The following is a 23,533-nucleotide window of genomic DNA, read 5'->3' as shown; positions in this document are numbered from 1 at the left end:
TGGATTGGAAAAAAGTACTGCATCCACTGTTTTGGAACAATGAGGTAAAGATGACAGCAATAGTAATTTTATGCCCAAAATTTGGTTTTTCTTCCTATGGTCATTCATTTAACCAGCCTCTCCTGTCTTGGCAGCACAATCCTGAAGTCTTATTTTCAGAGAAAAGAAAGTATTCTTAAAGTCACTGAGCTGTATTATGATTGAATGCAAGCAAATATTTGAAGAGATGAATCATTGATTCCTGGACCATTTGTTAGAGAGGGTTAGGCCAGTTGGCAGATGTCTCTGTGGTGAGCTGTTTATGATGGTAGAGGTCTGTGTTTTGAGAACCAGACCTCACTCCTTTAACACTAAACTTACTGAGAGCCCAAGTTTGTTTTTTCCCTCTCTCAGAGCGGCTTTAAAACATATAAAATGTAAAATTAATAAATCATAAATGATATAGGCATGGAAAGAATAGTCTTTACTTTCTTTTTTCAAAGGGGGAGGATAAAAATAAATAATACTAAACTTCAGAGAAGTAGATTTGCAAAGGAAATGTTTGTAATTATGCCCTTTTAGCAGAATAGTCATGAACAGTGTAATGATTTAAAAAGCATTACCATTTAGATGGTAAGAAAAGTATTTCTTTTTTTTAATAAATTTATTTATTTTTATTTATTTACTATTTTTGGCTGTGTTGGGTCTTTGTTGCTGCCCACAGGCTTTCTCTACTTGCGGTGAGCGGGGGCCACTCTTCGTTGCGGGGCGCGGCTTCTCGTTGAGGAGCACAGGCTCTAGGCGCCCAGGCTTCAGTAGTTGTGGCTCGCGGGCTCTAGAATGCAGGCTCAGTAGTTGTGACACACGAGCTTAGTTACTCTGCAGCATGTGAGATCTTCGTGGATCAGGGCTCGAACCCGTGTCCCCTGCATTGGCAGGTGGATTCTTAACCACTGTGCCACCAGGGAAGCCCAAGAAAAGTATTTCTACTAAGCAATGGCATCCAGTGGTATCACTATCATGAAATCAGTTGATGATTGCCACAGCTGCAAATCTGATAGTTGTATATATTTAAATTATGTGACTAGCTTTTGTTTTTGGTTTCAAAACTGACTTGACCATCTAATGCTAAGTAGCCTTCAAACTTAAGGTGAAGTATATAGGTATTACAAATGTGTTGCCTTTACATAATCTCTAGTCTTACTCATTTTCCATTCCATTCAGTCTGTCAACCCTTGGATAACATTACCCATAAGCAGGGTACCATCTAGGTCCAGTATGATGCTTCATAGGATGGATGTGGTGGGAAATATAGGGGCTGTTTCATTGTGTTAGTATGTACTGTACGTAATCACTAATGGATGTAACTTTTCTAATGGTTATTTTGGCTAACTTCTCCAAAAGACTATGTTCAAAGATAGTCTCAGTTCATTTTTCTGGAAAAGGAGATTAACTTTTTAGACCCCAGAAGAATCACCCTTTAGTGTTTCAATTTGTCCCTTCATTCAGTCAGGAAGTCCTGCCTACAGTGCCAGTTTCTGTGTTGGGTTCTATAGCACAGTGATTTCCAGACCTGGCCACCATCAGAATCACCTGGGGAGCTTTTAAGAAAACACTTGCTTGGGCCACATCCTAGAAATTCAGATGCTGGCTATTTGGAGTAGAACCAGGAATTTGGATTTTAAGAAGTACCTAAGTGACTCTAATGCCCATCACCTTTGGGATTATTAAGCTACAATCTTTTCCAAGGTTCTTTGTCTAAAAGTATAGATAAGTAAAAATTATTTCAGTACAGGGTAGATGAGTTCTATAAAAGATGAGTTTGTTAGTTATCTTAGTGCTCTTAATTAAGACAGATCTGATTCCATAGCCCCCACCTCCCAGATTATCTGGTTACTTCTGATTAGCTACCTGCTCATTTTATAATAACATCTTGCATTTTGGGATCCATTTTACATGTTGGGCACTGTGCCATGTGTTTTACACGTACTATTTCATTTAATCCTCGTAGAACTACTATGAGGTGTAAGAACTATTACTATCTCCATGTTTTTTGTTTTGTTTTTTTTAATTAATTTATTAATTTATTTATTTTTGGCTGCGTTGGGTCTTCGTTGCTGCGTGCGGGCTTTCTCTAGTTGTGGTGAGCGGGGGCTGCTCTTCGTTGTGGTGCGTGGGCTTCGCATTGCAGTGCTTGTTGCAGAGCACAGGCTCTAGGTGCACAGGCTTCAGTAGTTGTGGCGCACAGACTTAGTTGCTCCGCGGCATGTGGGATCTTCGTGGACCAGGGCTCAAACCCGTGTCCCCTGCATTGGCAGGCAGATTCTTAACCACTGCACCACCAGGGAAGCCCTCCATGTTTTAGAGTGTGTCAGTAGTCAGGATAATTAGAATGCGTAGCTGGAAATATTGCAGGGCTGGGACCTGTGCCCAAACTGTGTGACTGCAAAGCCAGTGCCCTTGTACTGTAGGTGGCCTCTGGCATCCCGTACAAGATCTGTACACTGAATGTTACTGTCTTAAAACAATGGTCCTTGGAAAGTGGGCCACATAATGCTTTTTGGAATGAGATAAAATGAAGCTGTCTAAAGTATAATTGTTTAGCTTCACCACCCAGTCTTTTGCCTAAAGTATTCACAATTTAGTCTCTGAGAAGTGTCATAAGTGACAGCCATTTCCAGATGAAAAGCTAAACATTTTTTAGTGCTGAATAAACCTGAAAGATCTTACACTTTGTTCACTTATTTGTCCTGCTTTTGGCTGTAACCCTCAAGAGTACTCTGTATCCTCATTTCAGAAAAAAATTAAAGATAACAACTCTTATTTTTTCCTTGTATGTTTCAGAGTCTTTGCTTTGAAATGCCTCCTGGCTTCTTCCCCCTAATTAACTTATTTATACCTGGTCTTTACAGATAGTCCTTAAAAAAGAGTCTTTGGTTTTAAAATACTGAAAATACTTGTATTTTTCTACTCCATTTCCTTCTCTGACAAATTTTGTAGTTGACATCATTTTCTAGGTCATTTAAGGAAAATGACTCTTTTGGAAAAAATTGACCTGAACTATACTTGAGTTCTGCATGGATTTAATTATTCTACATTCAGTTTAAATAAGCCTTAACAAAAATAATTTGGATAGAATAAAGTTTAAGAATTTGATGAGGACTTGGGGAGGGGGAAGGGTAAGCTGGGACGAAGTGAGAGAGTGGCATGGATATATATACCCTACCAAATGTAAAATAGATAGCTAGTGGGAAGCAGCCACATAGCACAGGGAGATCAGCTCGTTGCTTTGTGACCACCTAGAGGGATGGGATAGGGAGGGTGGGAGGGAGACGCAAGAGGGAGGAGATATGGGGATATATGTACACATATAGCTGATTCACTTTGTTATACAGCAGAAACTAACACACCATTGTAAAGCAATTATACTCCAATAAAGATGTTTAAAAAAAAAAGAATTTGAGATCCAACAAACTTCCTTCCTTTCTTTCTTTCTTATGTATTTATTTTTAAATTAAAAAATTTCATCCATTTGGAATTTTCAAATATGGCTTGTGATAGGAATCTCATTCCCCTTACATGGATAGTTAGTTGTATCCTAACAGATCATGTATATATCATGACTCACACTTTTCCACTTGTTTTTCAATGTCTACAAATAACCCACTGCTTTCCTCACAATCACTCCCAACATTGTTTCTTGTTAGTTATTCTAAATAGCTCTACAAGTGTTAGCATTAAACTGTAACTTTATAGGATCCCCTGTTCTCTCCCCTTCAAGGCTTTGTTTTCTGAGACTTAATCTCACCTTGACATCCTCAAATCATTGCCGATATTTTTAGTACCTGATTTGTCTCCCTTCCTCAGGTATGCCTTCCCCAATTTAATGTGTCATGTTGGATTGAATCTACTGTTTGCATGTCATGTCCATCCCAACTTCCATACTGATTGCATGGAAAGGCTCTGGAGCTTTAGAGAAGCCAGTGGAATTCCCTCCTGCTCTGATAACATTGAGAGCACCTCCCCAGGAGATAGAGCGTTCATTCCCAAGTAGAGTTCCCTTGTAGCAAATCTTGGACCACTACCTTCTACCATCCGCAAAGTATTAGCTGGTTTAGCCACAGACGTTTATAGACTATTGGTTAAGAAACTATGTTAATCCAGAGTATGGATTTCTGTTCAGCCTTAAATGGAATGAGGTCGTTTTATATATACTGGTATAGAAAGATGTTAAGGGGGGAAAAGCAAATCATAGAAAATATGGTGATGTTCTAATTAATTTTTTTAAAGCCAATTTGTAAGTACATAATAATAGGTGTGGAAACAGATTCATGAAGCTTTTAGCAGGGGTTACCTCCAGGAAGGGAATGGGCTATGAAGAAAGCCTTTCAGAAAAGAGCAAAAGACCTTTACAGCATTTAGGTCTTAAAACGAACATGTATTCACTTTTTATGTTTTTTGTTTTTGTTTGCTTGTTTGTTTGGGCCGCATTTCGGCATGTGGGATCTTAGTTCCCTGACCAGGGATTGAACCAGTGCCCCCTGCAGTGGAAGCACAGAGTCTTAGCCACTGGACCACCAGCAAATTCCCTCTCACTTTTTATTTTTTAAAAATCACCAAATGTAAAATAGATAGCTAGTGGGAAGCAGCTGCATAGTACAGGGAGATCAGCTCAGTGCTTTGTGACCACCTAGAGGTGGGATAGGGAGGGTGGGAGGGAGACGCAAGAAGAAGGAGATATGGGGATGTATGTATATGTATAGCTGATTCACTTTGTTGTAAAGCAGAAACTAACACACCATTGTAAAGCAATTATACTCCAATAAAGATGTTTAAAAAAAATCAATGGACGTTGTAAAGCAGCTATACTCCAATAAAAATTAATTTTAAAAAATCAATGGATGAAAAAATTTTAATCTAATAATTTAAGATTTCAATGAAGTGACATTAGCTAGGCTACTGCCCAGTGGCAGACCTGCCAGAAACCTTGAATTCTTACCTCCTGTCATCCAAATTGTTCCAGCAGTGCCTTCTCTGTGAAGTTTCTTGTGAGAAGGGCCAATGCATCTTTTTTTTTTTTTTTAACCTAATGCTTGCTGTCTTTGAGATTTTACCACTTTTTTTTTTTTTAATTTTATTTGGTTGTGCCGGGTCTTAGTTGCAGCTCTCAGGCTCCTTAGTTGTGACATGCGAACTCTTAGATGCGGCATGCATGTGGGATCTAGTTCCCTGACCAGGGATTGAACCCGAGTCCCTTGCATTGGGAGCACGGAGTCTTATCCACTGTACCACCAGGGAAGTTCCAAAGCATCACTTCTTAAATGTTCCTTTTTGGTCTTTCTCAGAAACCAGCATAATTTATAAGATCAACAGAAATTTATACCAAGGACCCTTTAAAAGGGTTATTTCTGATTTCTGTCTCCTTTTAAGCATTGAAATCTTTTGGTTATCTACCCTCTGGAGGGAATTATATACCCTGGTCCCTGCAGTGATGGGAATGGTATGGTATTACTTCCACTCTTTGCTGTTCTCTTTCATTTATTTATTTATTTTAAATTTATTTTTGGCTGTGCCACACGGCTTGCAGGATCTCAGTCCCCCAACCAGGGATTGAACCTGGGCCACAGCAGTGAAAGCGCCGAATCCTAACCCCTAGACCACCAGGGAATTCCCATTGTGTTCTCTTTTAAAAGGTTATTTTCAGCTGAATCCTTGCATCATATTCCTACCTATACTTTAGTCACATCCTTTAAAGTACAACCTCCAAATTTTGAAGACAGCCTGACTATTTTGGGAGAACCAGGAACATCTGTGGTATTGCTTGGCTCAGCCATTTTTGTCTTGGTAGTCTGGAGGGAGATAAGGTCTATCCATTGCCTCTCCTCTCTCCTCTCCTTCCCTCCCTCCCTTACCCTGTCCCTCCCCCTCTCTACATATTAGATTAGATTAAATATTACATATATATTTTTTCCCTTCCATTTTTCCCCTATGAGCAGTAATTAGACTGGGAAAATATTTAAAAGAATTTACTACAAATCTGTCCAAAATAACAAATAAGTTTTCTCTTGCTTCTGATCCCACTAAATTATTTTATTTATATCTATTTCTGAGCCAGTGCTCAAGATATGAGGATGTAATTGTAAATAGCCAAATGTTGAGTAGAGACTACCAGTCTCTAATCCTTATGTACCAGCCTCTAATCCTTATGTGTCTGTTTGTGTCCTTATGGGTCCTAGTCTTCAGGTCTCAACATGATTTTTTACTTTTTGCTACCAGCCCCATGTTAGTCTCCTGCTTCCAAATCTTTACTTCTTTTTACACGTAACCAGATTTCCTCAGCTTAATGAAGAGCTGGCTCTATCATTAGGCTTTTTTTTTTTTATGATAAACATGCTGTGTGGGATGAGAATGGCCATCCACAAATTCCTGGAGGGTGGGGACTGTACCTTGTTCATCTTTATTCTCCCAGTGCCAGCCAGGTGCCTGCTATGAGGTGCTCAGACAAAGATCATTGGTGCATCCCTGTTCTTAACTTTGTAGCAGTTGTGTGCAACAAACTTATCGTTGTGAAAATGTAACCTTGTGATATATATTTACCTTCCCCAAAACAGAGTCTTGCTTACATAACAGAAAAACTTTGTAACTACTTATATGATTTCTGTAAATTCTCAAGAGTGCCTCCAAATGGGAAGTCTATGCAGTTTGGGTAATTTAAACAGAACACTCTATCCTTTTATTATTCTTGTTATAAAGTGGGTGCTATCACGTTGGTATCATAACTATTTTTTTCTGTTCTTTTTTTAAACTTTTTATTTTATATTGGAGTATAGCAGATCAACAACATTGTTACAGTTTCAGGTGTACAGCAAAGGGACTCAGCCATACATATACATGTAGCCATCCTTCCCCATGTAGACAAACATCTGTAATTAGATATTTTTATTTGAAACATATTAAAATTTCTCATACACTTAAATTAAGAAAGGAGACAATTTTTTTTAATCCACAAAAGGAGCCCTTAAAACAGTTGAACACATTCTTCTCATGTATTTCTGTATGGATAGAGATTTTTTTAAAAAAAATCTATGGTAACTCCTATGGTTTACAAGGATATAGTTTAGCAATCAACTTTATACTATAATTATAGAAAGGAATCACTGGTTGTTAACTCTTATATAAAGACACCTCTTTGCGTCAGAAACCTATAAAAATAACCAAAGATGATTCTTCATTGTAATCCTAATATCTATAATATCACACTAAGAAAGTTTGAGTAATTGCGTAGGCAAGAATCTTTTATTCATTTTCCTTGTCATTTTTTCTTTTAGAACTGCCACTGGATGACCAGGATTCCTTGTAATTGATAATGTTGGAGATCAACTCTGCAACTTTCTTCAGCATTCAGTTGTTAAAAACAAATAGGATGCAGGTTCCTCAAATCCAGATTATGACAACAGTACTTGGAAAACTGAAAACTATCTAAATGATTATCTTTGGTTGGGCTGTGTTCTTAGCGAGCAGAAGCCTTGGCCAGGGTCTGCTGTTGACTCTTGAGGAGCACATAGCCCGCTTCCTGGGGACTAGAGGTGCCACTGCTACCATGGGTAATTCCTGTATCTGCCGAGACGACAGTGGAGCAGAAGACAGCGTTGACACCCAGCAGCAGCAGGCCGATAACAGTGCAGTACCCACTGCTGACATGAGGAGCCAACCCCGGGACCCTGTTCGGCCACCAAGGAGGGGCCGAGGACCTCACGAGCCAAGGAGAAAGAAACAAAATGTAGACGGGCTAGTGCTGGACACACTGGCAGTCATACGGACTCTTGTAGATAAGTAAGTATCTGGCTCACGGTCACCTCCTATCTAATGAAAAGCCTTCTGCCAGGAACCATAACTTTTGGACTCCTTCGGTTCATTAGGATATATTTGCCAAGGCTTGTTGCTCATAGGGCAAGGGGAGAATATTTTATTTCTCCTCTTATGGCAGAGTAAATTATAAGGTTTGATGTTTTTACTTGCTAACATCTACACTGGTCGGGAAATGTGTAAACATTTCTGTAGCAGAAAACACTATTTAAAACTATGATCTTTATTAGGGAACGTAGTCAGTATGGAGTGAGTTTGTGCTGAAGTTACAAGAGGTAATGGTTTCACGAAGACTCACTCTTATCTTGCTTGACTATCTACTCCACTGACCAGAGATTCAAGATGAGTTGTTTTACCAAGAACATAGCTGCATGCAACTTCCGTTGGCAATGGAAGGACTTAGGTCAAGGAGAGTTTTCATCCTCCTCCCTCTTTTTTACCCCTTAGTTGGCCCTCTTAGATCCATTTGGGAAGCTTGTAAATTAAAAGAAACTGCAGGACACACCTGTACCTGTTTTGTTTTCCCCTCTGCTTTGTCTAAGTACGAAATCCCAGATTGAATAACAGTGAAATTAAAGGGCATTGTTCAAGTTGAAAAAAATATTTTAACTTAACCCTATAGCACAGTAGTTAGGAGTAAGTTTTAGAACCATGGTGGACAAAGGTTCAAATTCTAGCCCAGCCCCTTAACTAGCTATATGACACTGAGTAAATTACTTCTTTTAAGCCTCAGATTCCTCATCTATAAAAGGAGAGTAATACCTTTCTTACAAGGATTATCATGATAAAATATATATAAAGCATCTAGTATGGTGCCTTGCATGTTAACAATTGCTCAAAAGAAGACTATTTTTTTAAAAGTTCTCTCTGGGTTCTTTTTGCTTCAGGGTCAGCTAGTATTATATATTTAAGTATCTAAATATTTGATAATCACATTTATAAAAACACAGTTTTGTTTATTCCTGAGAAAGTATAGCATAAAGCAAGGTATACCTGTGCATGTTATTCTGAGGTATTTTTTTTCCTCATAGAAATAGATTTATTTTGCATATTTTTCTATCTGCCATAGAGCATGCTGGGGGAAAGTAGTTCTTACAAATATTCACCATAACCAATTCAGAAAGGCCTTCCTAAGTTTACTAAAACCTGCCTTTGAAGTAGTTCTGGTACCTGAATTAATTTAATGTAATCTTTATATGTTTGTGGGAAATATCTGTTGAATATAAATCTATGCCATTTACATCCTCTAAATTCAAGCAAGGGTCTAGAAGCTGTTATGTAAAGTTTCTTCATGGTGACATTTAAAACGTGCTGTGAAACTGTAATGAAAAGTTGTCCTTCCCAAATAAGGAAGTAAACCACAGCAGTGTTATTTAAGCCCATTGGAAAAACAGGTACAGAATAGACTTTGCTGTATTTTTTAAAAGGGTGATTAAGAGAGTGTGGGGGCAAAGCAGGAGGAGCTTTATTTCCAAGCTTCAGGAGAATATTACAAATTATAAGAGAACTTGTTGCCAAAGCACATAATCCACTTATGTGAGGCAAGTAGTGTACACTTGAATAACAGCCTAACTTTTACCTTAAACCTGTTTGTACTGAATTATAGTTAAAACTCTTCTGAGAATGGAAAACTTAGGCAGATGCAGAGCAAGTATGAAGGGACATGTTGGAGAATATAATGGCAAAATGGGGTTCAGACAGTTTGTAAACATAGTTACATAGCTTATTTTTTTTTAACTGCTAAAGAAAAGAATTTCTTAACCTGCGAAGTTTATAAGGCTATTAAAACTAAACATAAAAGACAGGAATGGATAAAGAAGATGTGGCACATATATGCAGTGGAATATTACTCAGCCATAAAAAGAAACAAAATGGAGTTGTTTGTACTGAGGTGGATGGACCTAGAGACTGTCATACAGAGTGAAGTAAGTCAGAAAGAGAAAAACAAATACAGTATGCTAATACATATATATGGAATCTAAGGGAAAAAAAAAAAGATCATGAAGAACCTAGTGGCAAGACGGGAATAAAGACACAGACCTACTAGAAAATGGACTTGAGGATATGGGGAGGGGGAAGGGTAAGATGTGACAAAGTGAGAGAGTGGCATGGACATATATACACTACCAAACGTAAAGTAGATAGCTAGTGGGAAGCAACCGCATAGCACAGGGAGATCAACTCTGTGCTTTGTGACCACCTAGAGGGGTGGGCTAGGGAGGGTGGGAGGGAGGGAGATGCAAGAGGGAAGAGATATGGGAACATATGTATATGTATAACTGATTCACTTTGTTATAAAGCAGAAACTAACACACCATTGTAAAGCAATTATACTCCAATAAAGATGTTAAAAAAAAACCATAAAAAAAAAAAGGACAGATGGGCTTAGTAAGAATATATGTAAAAGGGTGTATGCAGATATCACAATTATAAAATGACCTATATTTATTGTTCTCCTCCCTCCTTGTTACTTAGGAGAGGATAACCTTGATTTGAGAGGACAGTACAGTTCTTAATGGCATAGTGAGAGACCTGCTATAGGAAATACACTTGAAGTACACTTATTTTAAAATCATTTTGAAGTTTGATTATTTGCTCTTTTTTTTTTTGGTAGTAACTTTACCCTCAGATTGCTAATGGTATTAATGTTATTCTCATGACTTTGGAATTTTAATTTGCAGGCTCCTCCTGATGGAAGTTTTCTTCCTCAGTGTGTGTGTGTGTGTGTGTGTGTGTGTGTGTGTGTGTTTTCCCTGTCTTTTTCTCCCTTTCTCTCTGTCACCTTTGTTGTCTCCGTCTGGGTCTCAGGGACCTTCAGTCCACAGCTGAACCTAAAAGTGGTGGTTCTGAGTTCCCATCCCACTGTAAGAAACCCAGGTCCTGCTGCATGGCTTTCTCTGCCTTTTTCTGTCACCGGAGACTTGCAGGTTTATACCGGTTGCAGCTCAGATTATCATTCAGAGCTTTGCAACTCCTTTCACTGAGAACGGTACCCTGTTCCCACTTTATGTGGTGAGTCTGCTCCATCACTTGCACAGGTGGGGTTTTGGTCCCCATTACCTGCCTTGCAGGCATAAAGCTCCTGGTGACCTCTGTCTAGTTCCTGACCCAGAGCCCAGTAGTCTTATGACTTTAGCTTTTGCCTCCCACCGGAAGTTTCTGCACTATTTCTGTTCCACAAAGAATTTTATCTTGTTTTTTTGAGTGTAGGGGTGTGTATGTCCTTTAAGTGTGTCTGTATAGAATTCAGGTGCTCATATTCCTTATTGGTCACTGACCTTGTCATATTTTTATTAGTTTGCCCTTCTTCCCTAATCCCATTGTCCTTTTTACCACCCACCTCCAAATATCAGTAGGTAATCAGTCTACTGAATTTAAGGTATGTTCTTCCAATATGCCTGGCATATGTTTGTTTATGTCTGTATAGGAAGTTTATAAATATTGTTTTGTGTATGATTTTAAAATTTTACATAACAGAGAAGTCTCTTTGGTTTTAACTTCTCTCAACATTATATTTGAGACCTATGTTGCTGTATATAAAGCTACAACTGCTTCTGACTGCTACAGAGTATTCCTTTATATGCTCAAAAGTACTATATTGTGTTATCAAATAATCTGGTGACAGTCACTTAGGTTACTACTTCTGAATTTTTTGTTCCTACAAATAGCATTGCAGCAAATAACCTCATATGCACCTGTGTAATAATTTCTCTAGCATTGTTGAGTATATGCATACTAATTTCATTATTGCCAGATTGCCCCAGAGCAACGTTTGTATCAGTTAGTTATATCATTTAAGACAATTCTTTTAAATAAGAATTTTCCCTTATTATGAAAAGGCACAGGATGTGTCCAACACCGGTACCTAATGAGTACCTGAAATGAATTTAGTAATTCGCATATTGCAAGGTTATTCTGAGGATTAAAAGATGGAAGACAATAGTTTTTGTTTTTGTTTTTTTTCACAGTGAAACAGAGAGCCACAATATGTAAACAAATAAGCAGTGAATATACTCCTTAAATAATTAGATTATCATTGTTTGATGGGAAATATTTCATTCATTATTAAAAGTTCCCTTAAAGCACCTCTTTGGATTCCTGAGATCACAGTTTGAAAATCCACTGAATTAAGGGGAAAATGCCATTTTAGAGCAGTGTCTAGAAGATTAAGTAGCTCCTTAATTAAGTTTGGTTTCTTTTTCTTCTAACACCATTTTATGAAGTTTAAGCACATAGTGATATTTACCAGAAGAACACTTAAAAATGAAGATGTTACGTAGGCCCTTGCTTCTGTAAGTCCTCATTTGGGATTGTCATCTCCCTTCCTGGTGATTCTTTGAGGTACATATGAGGAAGATGATGTTGGCCTCCCTGGCTTGTCTCTATTGGCATGGGCCCACTAGAGGTAAAGCTGAAAGTGGGCTCTGGGCTCCAGTATTAGTCCCGTGCTTTGACTTCAGGCTACATGGTGGTCCTTTCATGTGCCCTTGTGCCCATTTTATTTGTGGGCCATCATAGACAGTAACCTTGGAAATGAGCACACGTGGTGTGCGTTTGTCCTTATAGATTATAGCTCTGGTTGTCTCCTCCATCTCTTTCTCTACGCTCACTCATGTACATTTCTTTCTCTTCCTACCCCCACACTTCCAGTTTGAACTTTTATTTGAAATTGTCATTTCTTATTTCTTCAAGTTTGATGTATTGAATGTTTGTTTTTCAGTGATCAGGAACCTCCCTATTCAATGATTACATTGCACGAAATGGCAGAAACAGGTATTTTTAAAGTTTTTTAAAATACTTCCTAATTAATGATCATGAAGAAGTGTAGCCACTTTTTTTTTTTTTTTAATAAAAGACTTCAAAAATACTTAACACACATGATGAAGAAAAAACCCCTTAGTCTATGGAAATTTTCTTGTATGAGGACAATAATTAATAAGCACTGTATTGTATCCGAGTATATGCTGCATATTTCAGTAATGGTCTTATTTCACTAAAATTATTAAAATAAAATTATTTTTGGCATTGACAGATCTTCGACTATAACTCTTCTAGAATGGGGAGGATAATTTTTTTGTCCCTCAATTTCCTAAATGTCATTCTGAAAATAGAGCCAACTGTTTCAGATACTTAATCTTCTGAATTAACTCCTATGTCATAAATAAGATGCTGGAAACTATTTAATCATAATTTGAGAACCCAGAACCATAGCTTAAATTTTCTTCAAATAAAGATACCCCCAAATCACCAGACTCCTGTAAGTTAGGATTCTTTGTCTCTACTGTGATGGCTAGCAATTGATGACCATGTCCATGCCAAATACTAGCTGCTTAAAAGCTATAGGATGTTTCTATTTTCCAAGAGTGTTTCTATTTTAATGTGAAGTCATCTTGTGCTGTAAGTTATGTATTTTCACATTTTTAAAATATGGCTCCATCGTATAATCTTCTTGATTTGCTCCTAGATGAAGGATGGTTGGACGTTGTCCAGTCTTTAATTAGAGTTATTCCATTGGAAGATCCACTGGGACCAGCTGTTATAACATTATTACTAGATGAATGTCCATTGCCCACTAAAGTAAGTTAATACTTATCTTTTATGAAACTGACATCTACGCTTAAACACAGGGTGAATGACCACAAAGAACACTTGATATAATGCATTTCTTTTTATATATTTTGGGTCTGAATTTATTTAATATTAATTTCATTATGTAAACTTGTTTTTTATTACTAATAAATTGCTACATCCTCTTTCTGTCAATAGCTTACTCTAAAACTTTAGTTTAAAATTTTAAAAATGTTAAAAATGGAGGCATTTATATCTGAAATGGCAATCTTTGAAACTAGAAAAGAATGTTCAGTTGCTGAGCTGATTTTCTTATCTCTCTCCAAACAATTTCCTCATAACAAAAGTTTTTTAAACATTTTCTATTAAGAGAAAACACTGTTATACCAAAAGCACTTTTGAGTCTTAAACATATTAAATATTGGCATAACTTTGATTATCCCTTATGTAGAACGAAAGTATCTAACTTACATTGCCTTATTCCATATGGTCTATGGAATCCTTTTTTAAAAATTTTGGATTCTGGCATCTTTCATTTGTTTAAGCCTCAGACATTTGGGCCTAACATGGAAAACATGGACAGAGGGAAAAGTCTTTGGCCTTGTCACTGGTGAATTGACCTTTGCCTAGTCTTTTAAAGTTTTTGCCTTTAAAATTCTGGTGATATTTGTTCTTGATTGATAAAAAAAAATTTTGTAAGAAACTTTTTACTTCAGTATCACTAGGCCCTATTGTTATCAATCATACTGGCATTTGGGTGGATTTAGTCTGTTTAACGACTCAAGTGTATAGCATATATTTGATACAACTGGTACATTTTGAATGAAATGGAATCTAGCAATTCATTTAAGAAAACTTTCAGGTTGATCAAATAATATTTCCCATCAATAATGGTATCCTGTGGCTATATTATATCATTTTTGTATGGTCATTCTGAGTTAATTTAACACGTTGTTATTGCTTTTGTGTCAGAGAATTACCTTGAGAAAAAAAACCTAAGTAATATATTTATCAAATCCGTTTGTACATTTTTGTTTTTAGGATGCACTCCAGAAATTGACTGAAATTCTCAACTTAAATGGAGAAGTAGCTTGCCAGGACTCAGGTCATCCTGCCAAACACAGAAACACATCTGCAGTCCTAGGCTGCTTGGCTGAGAAACTAGCAGGTAACGCTGGGAAGCTCCACCAAAGAAGATCTTAAGTTGTTTAACATCAAGGGGAAGATGGCACTGCAGGTCTTTGATCAAACCTGCTTTACCAGAAAGAAGTGTCTCTAAAAAAATAAAATAAAATTGAGCAACAGGGCCTAACTGGAAAAAAATTACTCAAGGCCACAGAGGTAAATGCAAACTAATTTAGCTTTGAGGACTTTCAGAGGGAAATTTAAAAGAAAAAGTTTTCCTTATTTGCTTTAAAATTAAAAATAAGAGAAAAGGCTAAGCTCATAAGATAAATAAAGATTGTATGTAATATATAATATACATATACACACACTTTATAAAGTTTAGCTAGGCAATAGAGACATATTCGGTAGGGGAAGAAGAAAAGGAACTTTAAATTGGAGCAATTCCTGAGAAGACAAGCAGATTTTTTACTTGTCTGTGAATGTTACCCATTTTAGGAAAGTTAACATCAAAGTATAGGTGAATAACCCAGCTAGTTGTATCATTTATGGTGGAAGAAACAATGGATTAGAAATCAAAGCATGGGTACTGGTTCAGCCTCTGCCATGTGCTCCCCAAGTGCCCTGGAGTAAGTCACTTCAGGAGTGTGTCTCAGGAGTGGGCTCAGTTGCTCAACTGTGAAATGGGGATAGTACTATTCCCTACCTTAAGCAGGAGACTTGAATAAGATAATGCACATGAGAGTACTTTGTAAAAGAGCTCTACAATTTTATTGGTATTAGTTACAAATTCAAAATAATGTAACACATTTAATTATATCCAGTGTTTGTTGTATTCGTCTAGGTCCTGCAAGTATAGGTTTACTTAGCCCAGGAATACTGGAATATTTGCTACAGTGTCTGGTAAGTGAGACATCAAAGCTAGTTATTCTTAGTCATCTAGAATTGTGCATTTTTCTAAAATTGCCCACTTAGCCACTGGCACAGAGAATGGAATCAGCTATAAATTTTATTTGCAGGTGTTTCCTGAGTGTTTATCTATTCCTTCCTGTGTTTAAAAAAAAGTAAGGGCAGGATAGGAATTTATTGCAAGCAAAAACAGCTGAGTTGGTCTGGTTTTAAATTTAGTCATAAGATAGGTGCTATGATTGGCTTTTTTGTGTGTGCGTCCTTAGAGTCTGCCAAATGGTAGTAGGAACCTCCACAGTGGGAACAAAATTACACGGCATTCCAAGCCAGGAAACTGTGAGGTCAGGTTCCCAGTGTATATAAATCTGTGTTCCTCCATCCCTCCCACCACTACTGCTCTTAAAACTATTGTTGATTATTTGATATATCGTCTGGGAAGCTTGTGGTTTGCCAAGGCTGTGCTATCGGATCTCTCACACTGCTTGACTGCAGTCTTGACTGGTCTGTGTTTTTTAAAGTTATTTTTGCAGGCCTGCTGTGCATTGGCCTTTTTTCAAAATCTGAAAGACCCTATTTTTCAGGACCTATATGATATGTACTTAAAACACTTGACACTATGCTAAGTAAGCACTGTAGGGGTACAGAAGTAGTCTAATAGTCCTTTGCCCTCAAGCAAAGTTTCCTGGTTAGGGGAACAAAACTACTCAGACAAGACAGTTAGCCTCCATTTTATGACAGGATATGATCAAGGGCAAAATAGCTTCCTTCAGACCAAGTGCCAAGGGATCTGAGAAGGTGGTTGGGAGGTGGGAGAAACGGGTGGAGGAGGCTGGGAGTCATGGGAGGCAGACTTCCTGGTGAAGGTGGAACCTCAGCTGGGTCACACCACAGGGCTAGGATTTGTTTGTGCACACAGGAGGAAGAAATGGGTTTCTTGGCTAAGGGCACATCACCGGCAGAAGCCTAGAGCCAGAAATGGCCATGTTCCCAGCATATTACGGAGAATTATCTGATCAGAAGACAGTGTTCAGAGACAGGAGGACATAGACTTAGTAGCCAGATGGGGAGGGCTCAGGGCCTGAAAAACCAGACAGAGGGATTGAGGATGGATGTGGCAAGAAGCAGGGTGCTAAACAGGCTTTGCAGCAGGGAAGGGCGATGGTTACATGAGCTCTGCAGAACCCAGTTGGGCACCAGAAAAGTGAGTGGAAATCATCTGTTGTTCTAGAGCTCTTTCGCAGGCACCTAGCATAGCTGTGGGGAAGGATGGCTGTGAGAAGATACGATGTTAAGCAGATAGACCTTTCTTCAAATGTGAACACATGTGACATGAACTTAAATATAACTGAAAGAGCTCACTTGTTGCTGTCTCCCACCTACCATCAGCATTTGTAGAATTCCTTTCAGAGAACAGATTGAAAATGAAGCCATGAGTTGTTAATTTCATTATTTATAATTTTGGAACTTGGTAGTGATGAATGGCTCCTTTTAGGGTTCTGAATAAAAAGCCATTTTTAGCTATATTTCTGGGCTTCTGTTTGGCTTGCTTAAAGGAATATAAGAATCAGCATGATTTTATTTAACAAAGCTTTAATATATAAATGTTACTAAGTAAAATAACATAGTACATTTAATAAGATACTTTTGAAATTTCCATATCTATAAACGAACACAGTAACTTCAAGAAAATAATATAAGATTTTAAGAGACTCTATCTTGGTTTATTACTAACAATATTAGCAAATGGATAATCACGGACTTGAATGAGTAAAACTTTTCCTACTGCTCCAAAAAAAAATCTAGCACACATTGGATAAGAAGAGGAAATTGATAACTTGCTGCCTCCGCAGGACAATGATTTTTTTCTTGTTTTTTTTTTTTTTTTATCTTTTGTTGTCTTTCAGAAATTACAGTCCCACCCCACAGTCATGCTTTTTGCACTTATCGCACTGGAAAAGTTTGCACAGACAAGTAGGTATAGTGACTTCTTACATTAATGATCTATATTGCTTGTTAAAAATCTTATTTTTCATAGTTACTGGATGAGCTGATGCTTTTGAACCCCATCAAACATGCATACATTCTGGGGAATTCCCTGGTGGCCTGGTGGTTAGGATTCTGGGCTTTCACTGCTGTGGCCCCAGGTTCAATCCCCGGTTGGGGAACTAAGATCCCTCAAGCCGTGTGGCACAGCCAAATAAATAAATAAGAAGCATGCATACATTCTGACTTGTCTGGGTAAACATCTCAAAGCCAGTAAGATGTAACAGTGACAAAGGCAAGAGTTTTCTCACCTAAAGAATCAAAACTTAATGGTTCTGAAGAACCTAGGGGCAGGACAGGAATAAAGACGCAGACGTAGAGAATGGACTTGAGGACACGAGGAGGGGGAAGGGTAAGCTGGGACGAAGTGAGAGAGTGGCATGGACATATATACACTACCAAATGTAAAACAGATAGCTAGTGGGAAGCAGCCACATAGCACAGGGAGATCAGCTTGGTGCTTTGTGACCACCTAGAGGGGTGGGATAGGGAAGGTGGGAGGGAGACGCAAGAGGGAGGAGATATGGGGATATATGTATATGTATAGCTGATTCACTTTGTTATAAAGCAGAAACTAACACACCACTGTAAAGCAATTATACTCCAATAAAGATGTTAAAAAAAAAAAAATATATATATATATATATATATATATATAAAGAATCAAAACTTGGTGACCGTGATTACCCACTTTTTATAGCTAAAAATTTAGTGATCATATTGCTACTTTCTAGAAAATAGAGCTCTTGGGCTTTGTCATTATTATAGTTTCCAGATTCTCTAATTGTCTTTCCTCACTCTTACCCTCCATTAATCTACCCAGCAAATCATCCTGCTCTTTCATGGTTAATTTAAGGTTTATGTCTTCCCAACAGGTGAAAATAAATTGACTATATCTGAATCCAGTATTAGTGACCGGCTTGTCACATTAGAGTCCTGGGCTGATGATCCTGATTATCTGAAACGTCAAGTTGGTTTCTGTGCCCAGTGGAGCTTAGACAATCTCTGTAAGTAGGAGTTGTCCTTTATTAAAATGCCTGTTTTCATTTCCAAATCCACTTCTTAAATAGGATCACAGGTCTTTATTTTGTGACGGTGTGAGTTTTTCCGTATAAGGTCCTCTACTTGGTGGGTTGGCTATATTCTAGCAGTAAAGTATCCTAGGGACTCTTCAGACTATTAGATGGAATGCTTCTAATTGCAGCACTCTCCTGTTCAAAAACTTTTACTGGTCCCCTGTTTCCTCCTGCATCCAGGCTATTAATCAGATGCCACTGTCTAATCAACTCTTTCCAACACAAACTCTTCTCACTGTCCTACAAGCAGTTCCCAATCATTCCTACCCCTGGGCATGTTCCCCTCACTTGGAATTCCCTCTTTACTCTTCTCTCTGTCCCAGCTTTGCTCTTCAAAACTCAAGTCATGTCTTACCTATACCGTGAGAGTTGCTCCCAACTTTTCTTTTTCTCCTCCAAGGGCTGCAAGAACTAAAACTATATTACTGCTCTAACCTCACTCCCCCTCCCACAGGTAGCACTGTGCTAAAGCACAGTTGGACATGTGACCCCTCTGCTCCTACTGCAACATTATGCGGAGTAGCTCAGTGCCCAGCCTGTGTAGTGCCAGTTAAAGAATAATTCTGAAAAAGTACCATTTGGATTTTGCTACATGCAAAATAATGACTATAGGGAACAGAAATATAAACCTAGAAGTGCTGCCTTTACTAGCATTTGCTTAATTAATCTTCATATGGCAGTGTAGCAGCAAAGCTAAGGTTATAAGTCTACCAATTCTGCCATTTATGAGCACCTCCACTTCTTAACTAGAAAGGCAACTAGCGATGACAGTAGCTTTTTTCTCCACAACAGCCTGCCTTAGGAATGTGCCCACTTTTTCTTTTGCAGTTTTAAAAGAAGGTAGGCAGCTGACCTATGAGAAAGTGGACTTGAATAGCATTAAGGCCATGCTAAATAGCAACGATGTCAGCGAGTACCTGAAGATCTCGCCTCATGGCTTGGAGGTAAAGCTTCCATAGACGGACCATTCTGGGGAGAAAATCTTGTCCTCATTTTCGTGCCCTGGTTCTGAACAAAAGCAATCCTTGCAAAATAGATGGAAATTTTCTACATACTCAAAGAGTGTTTAGAGGTAGAAGTGGTGGGAGAGAGCGTGTTTGGGATATTATTTACTCTTTCATATCTCACATGGTTCTATACATAGTACATGCTATAATGTTTGATTGGTTTAAATATGTATGATTTTCATCTCTGCCATTTTATGCAGTTAAAGGTACAAAGACTAGTGTTTCTAAAAGAGGCCCTTCCCTTTTTAAATCCCTGCATAACCAATTGTATTCAGTCTAGAGCTTCACCTTCTCCCTGTATGTTGAAAATGTTGCTGATTTGGGGGTGAAGGTTAATGAAAGAGCCGCTTATATACAGGAAGGTACCGTTAGGCACTAGACATGTCAAGATTAAAGAGCCGTTTGAAGAATGGCTGCACATAGGCTCTTTGATCTTACATCTTGCCAAATGCTTTACGTAGCCTTCTGCTTTAGATTATTTTTAGGTACTCCATCTTATACCCTTCAATATCCTTCTCTCCCTCATCTCCCTCCCTAACAAGTACAGGTTAAGGCAATGTTTATGCATTTGGAAAAGATTCTACTATAAGAGCAAAGCTCTGTAAGTACTTAAAAATGAAGCCAGTAGCCTTCACTAATTCTTATTTTGAGGTCTTCCAATCCTTTCAATCTGGAACTCCCTGGAAATTAAACTATAAAATAGAGTGTCCTTCCTTCGGTTTTGTACTTTTTGTCACTGAGAATGCACAGGGAAGGACAGTAGTCCACCAGGAGCTTTAATGAGGAAGAATAGATTCCACCTTCTGAGCAGTCGGTTATCTCTGGTGGTCTTCAGGCATTGATGGTGGACTGCCATGCTCTTTGATTTTGCCAGGCTCGCTGTGATGCCTCTTCTTTTGAAAGTGTGCGCTGCACCTTTTGTGTGGATGCTGGGGTGTGGTACTACGAAGTAACAGTGGTCACTTCTGGTGTCATGCAGATCGGCTGGGCCACACGAGACAGCAAATTTCTCAATCATGTGAGTACCTTGGAGACCTGTGCGGATGAGAGCAGCAGCAGTTTTTTTGGCGAGTGGGTGGCGGATACTCATTTTTCAGATAGTTTTGCACAATAATCGTTCCTTGGGCTGAATCACATGGTGCCAAATCCCTAACAGTGGTTTTCTAAGCTGATTTAGAAATAGGAAAACACAGGTGAAATTGCCCCTCAGCTGTTTTTTTCCCTCAGGTTTTAAGTTCATGTTAATCTTCCACCCAGAGTTTAGATGTGCTCTTTTTCCTTTTTTTTTTTTAATTAACTTATTTATTTTATTTATTTTGTTTTTGGCTGCATTGGGTCTTTGTTGCTGCGCGTGGGCTTTTCTCTAGTTGCAGCGAGGGGGTGCTACTCTTCGTTGGGGTGGCTCCTCTTGCTGTGGAGCACGGGCTCTAGGCGTGCAGGCTTCAGTAGTTGTGGCTCGCAGGCTCTAGAGTGCAGGCTCAGTAGCTGTGGCACACAGGCTTAGTTGCTCCGCGGTATGTGGGATCTTCCCGGACCAGGGCTCGAACCCGTGTCACCTGCACTGGCAGGCGGATTCTTGACCACTGTGCCACCAGGGAAGCCCCTCTTTTTCTTTTTCGGCTCTGCTCCAGCCCCAGCCACATCTTTGGCTCAGTTTTTATATTGGGTCCAGTGATGGTTTTTACCTTGCGTTTAAGCTTTAGGAACTTTGTAGGAATTCTATTCCTTTCACAAAATACTAAATGTTGTCTTGACTCCTCTTACTTTACTTTTACCTTGTAATTAGTAGGCACATTTGTTTTCAATATTCAGTATTTATCTTTTGCTATACAAAGCTGTAATTTATAAGGGAAAATTAAGTCCACTAGAGGAAGCAGAATTGGGCTGCCTCTACCTGGGTGTGAGAGGTTGGGGTTCTTCGCTTTCCTACAAATGTTAATTTCTTGCCACTTTATACCCTTCTAATGCCCAACCCAATTGGCTTTCTTCTTATAGTCATATTATAAGCTGTTTGGAATTAATCCAGTTTTGATCAGGAATATTTTGTGGACATATGATTTTTACCCTTTGAGCTGGGAAAAGTCCCTTAGATTTTTTTTTTTATGTTAATCTAAATAATAGCCTCCCATCCCATATGTAAGGTCCTGGGATGGGTTTTAGAAGTGATCCAACAAAATCAAACTAAAACTTGCCTCCCATAAAGCTAGTTTCTCAAGTGCCCTTTCAACAAGGCTGTACGGCATCCTGGAATTGTTCATGGCATTTTACTAAACTCCTTGCTGGAAAGAGACAAATTGGAGGAAGAGGGCACAGGGAGAGGTCAGGTCTGGATTTTTGTCCAGGATGGAAAACTGGACCCCAGTCTGCCATTGCTTTGTTGGGAACCTTCCCTGATGCAGCGCTTCCTAGTCCACTAGGCCTTAATGAAAACCTGGAAGAATGGGGCTTTTTTGTGGCACCGTGTAGTCAGAAGTAAGTGGGTCTGGAGAGCAATGCCAGTTAGTCTTGGGCACTAATTTAAAGAAGACAGTATCAGTTACACTGACAGCCTGCCCCAAATGATGTCCTCAAGATGATTTTTTAGGACTTAAAAAAAAAAAATCTTAATTTCCAGAGCACCTTCATTTTAGAGCCTATCATCTGATTCCCACAACAGTTTTTACTGTCACAGTTTCCATTTCACAGATGAGAAAACTGAGACTAAGACTGGGACAAAAAGAAACTAGGACTAGAATTCAGTCCCCTTCCTATTCTATAATAGTTGTGTTCTTTGCATTTGAAAGTGGGGAGAGTCTCAGAGAAGTAGCTAGTCTCATTTGGAAGTAAAGATTTGTTCAGGAACTAGAAGAAATGTGGATTCCTCTCGGGAGAAAGCTTCGATATACAATGTGCCTCTCCTAATTTGGCAGCACACTACAGGTCTGAGTGTAGTATATTTGAGACTGAATGTTGCAGATTGCTTTTTTTTTAATGGCCAATGAAGCTAGATCATTTTATCTGATGGATGAAACTAATTTCTGCCATATAGTTGCAAAAACTTTGGCTTCTCAAGTTAAGAGGCTTAACATACTATCTTCCTACCCTCCAGATTGCTTGATAGACTTAATTTCTTTCTTTAAAAAACAAAAATGAAACATTTTTCCCTGATTCAAGTACTGGTTGGTTAGAAAATGGTGAAGTCCGATGTATCTTTCCCCAAATGTAGGATTTTAATGATGTTGCCATACTTACAACTTTGCTTCACATGGACATTGTTCTGGTGATTCTGAATCTTTTTGCCTGTACAGACAGATAGGGTGTGGTTTTATGGAATAAGTCATTCCTAGGATACACGCAGTTTCTAAAAATTTGAAGTCTGTTCATAGACTTATTTTAACTCCTACTGCTTGGGCTTCGGTTTTGAAAAGATGATCAAAGTGTTGGGCTTGGACATAGATCATTAATCTGAGAAGCTAAAGGATAGTTCTTGTTCAGGTCACTTAGAGAATAGTTATCTTGTATATCTTTATGGGGGTTTGGGAGGAGCAAGTCTCCAAGGGTGCATTTGGACTTATCTAAAATATCTTTTGCCTTTTCATGAGCATCTGCCATGTGACAGGTCTTTCACATACTCATCTCTAATCTTTTTGAGAGTTTGGGAAGGTATTATTCTCCCATTTAAAGATGAGAATGAAGTTAAAAGAAATTAATTTAGAAGCTTGCCCAAAGTCACCTAGCCTCCAACTGCTGGCGAACAATTCAAACCCTGGTTGAGGCAGCCCGTGCTTCTTTCCCTGTTGAAGCCTCTTGCCATGGAGAAAATGACTCTGCTATCTTAAACAGGAAAAGAATGACTTGGAAGCCTACTGGGGGCTCCCAGACTATTGAGGGGTTTGGGAACCAGACAGGCTCCAAGGCAGCGTCAGAGGCCAAGACACAAGAAGTACAACAGCCAGTGTTTTAGGGACCAGGATGCCAACA

The 23,533-nt window shown here is 38.6% G+C and overlaps 1 protein-coding gene across 4 annotated transcripts in view; it reads left to right on the top strand.

Annotated features, from left to right (window-relative positions):
* The window catches only part of RSPRY1 (ring finger and SPRY domain containing 1), a 50,075-nt gene that overhangs the window by 6,837 nt on the left and 19,705 nt on the right, over positions 1–23,533 (top strand). For 3 of the 4 annotated variants that reach the window (XM_082366978.1, XM_082366976.1, XM_082366977.1), the window contains exons 2-10: positions 7,308–7,812; positions 12,566–12,618; positions 13,310–13,422; positions 14,455–14,581; positions 15,383–15,441; positions 17,352–17,418; positions 18,366–18,497; positions 19,395–19,510; positions 20,448–20,591. In XM_082366978.1, the coding sequence (XP_082223104.1) occupies positions 7,463–7,812; positions 12,566–12,618; positions 13,310–13,422; positions 14,455–14,581; positions 15,383–15,441; positions 17,352–17,418; positions 18,366–18,497; positions 19,395–19,510; positions 20,448–20,591 (1,161 nt within the window). In that variant the 5' untranslated portion in view covers positions 7,308–7,462. The remainder of the gene's footprint in view (positions 1–7,307; positions 7,813–12,565; positions 12,619–13,309; positions 13,423–14,454; positions 14,582–15,382; positions 15,442–17,351; positions 17,419–18,365; positions 18,498–19,394; positions 19,511–20,447; positions 20,592–23,533) is intronic. The other variant, XM_082366979.1, reaches the window with a different exon arrangement.

This window comes from Balaenoptera borealis, assembly GCF_965194805.1.
Source record: "Balaenoptera borealis genome assembly, chromosome: 19".
Classification (NCBI taxonomy): Eukaryota; Metazoa; Chordata; class Mammalia; order Artiodactyla; family Balaenopteridae; genus Balaenoptera; species Balaenoptera borealis.
This window is presented reverse-complemented; position numbering and strand designations above follow the sequence as displayed.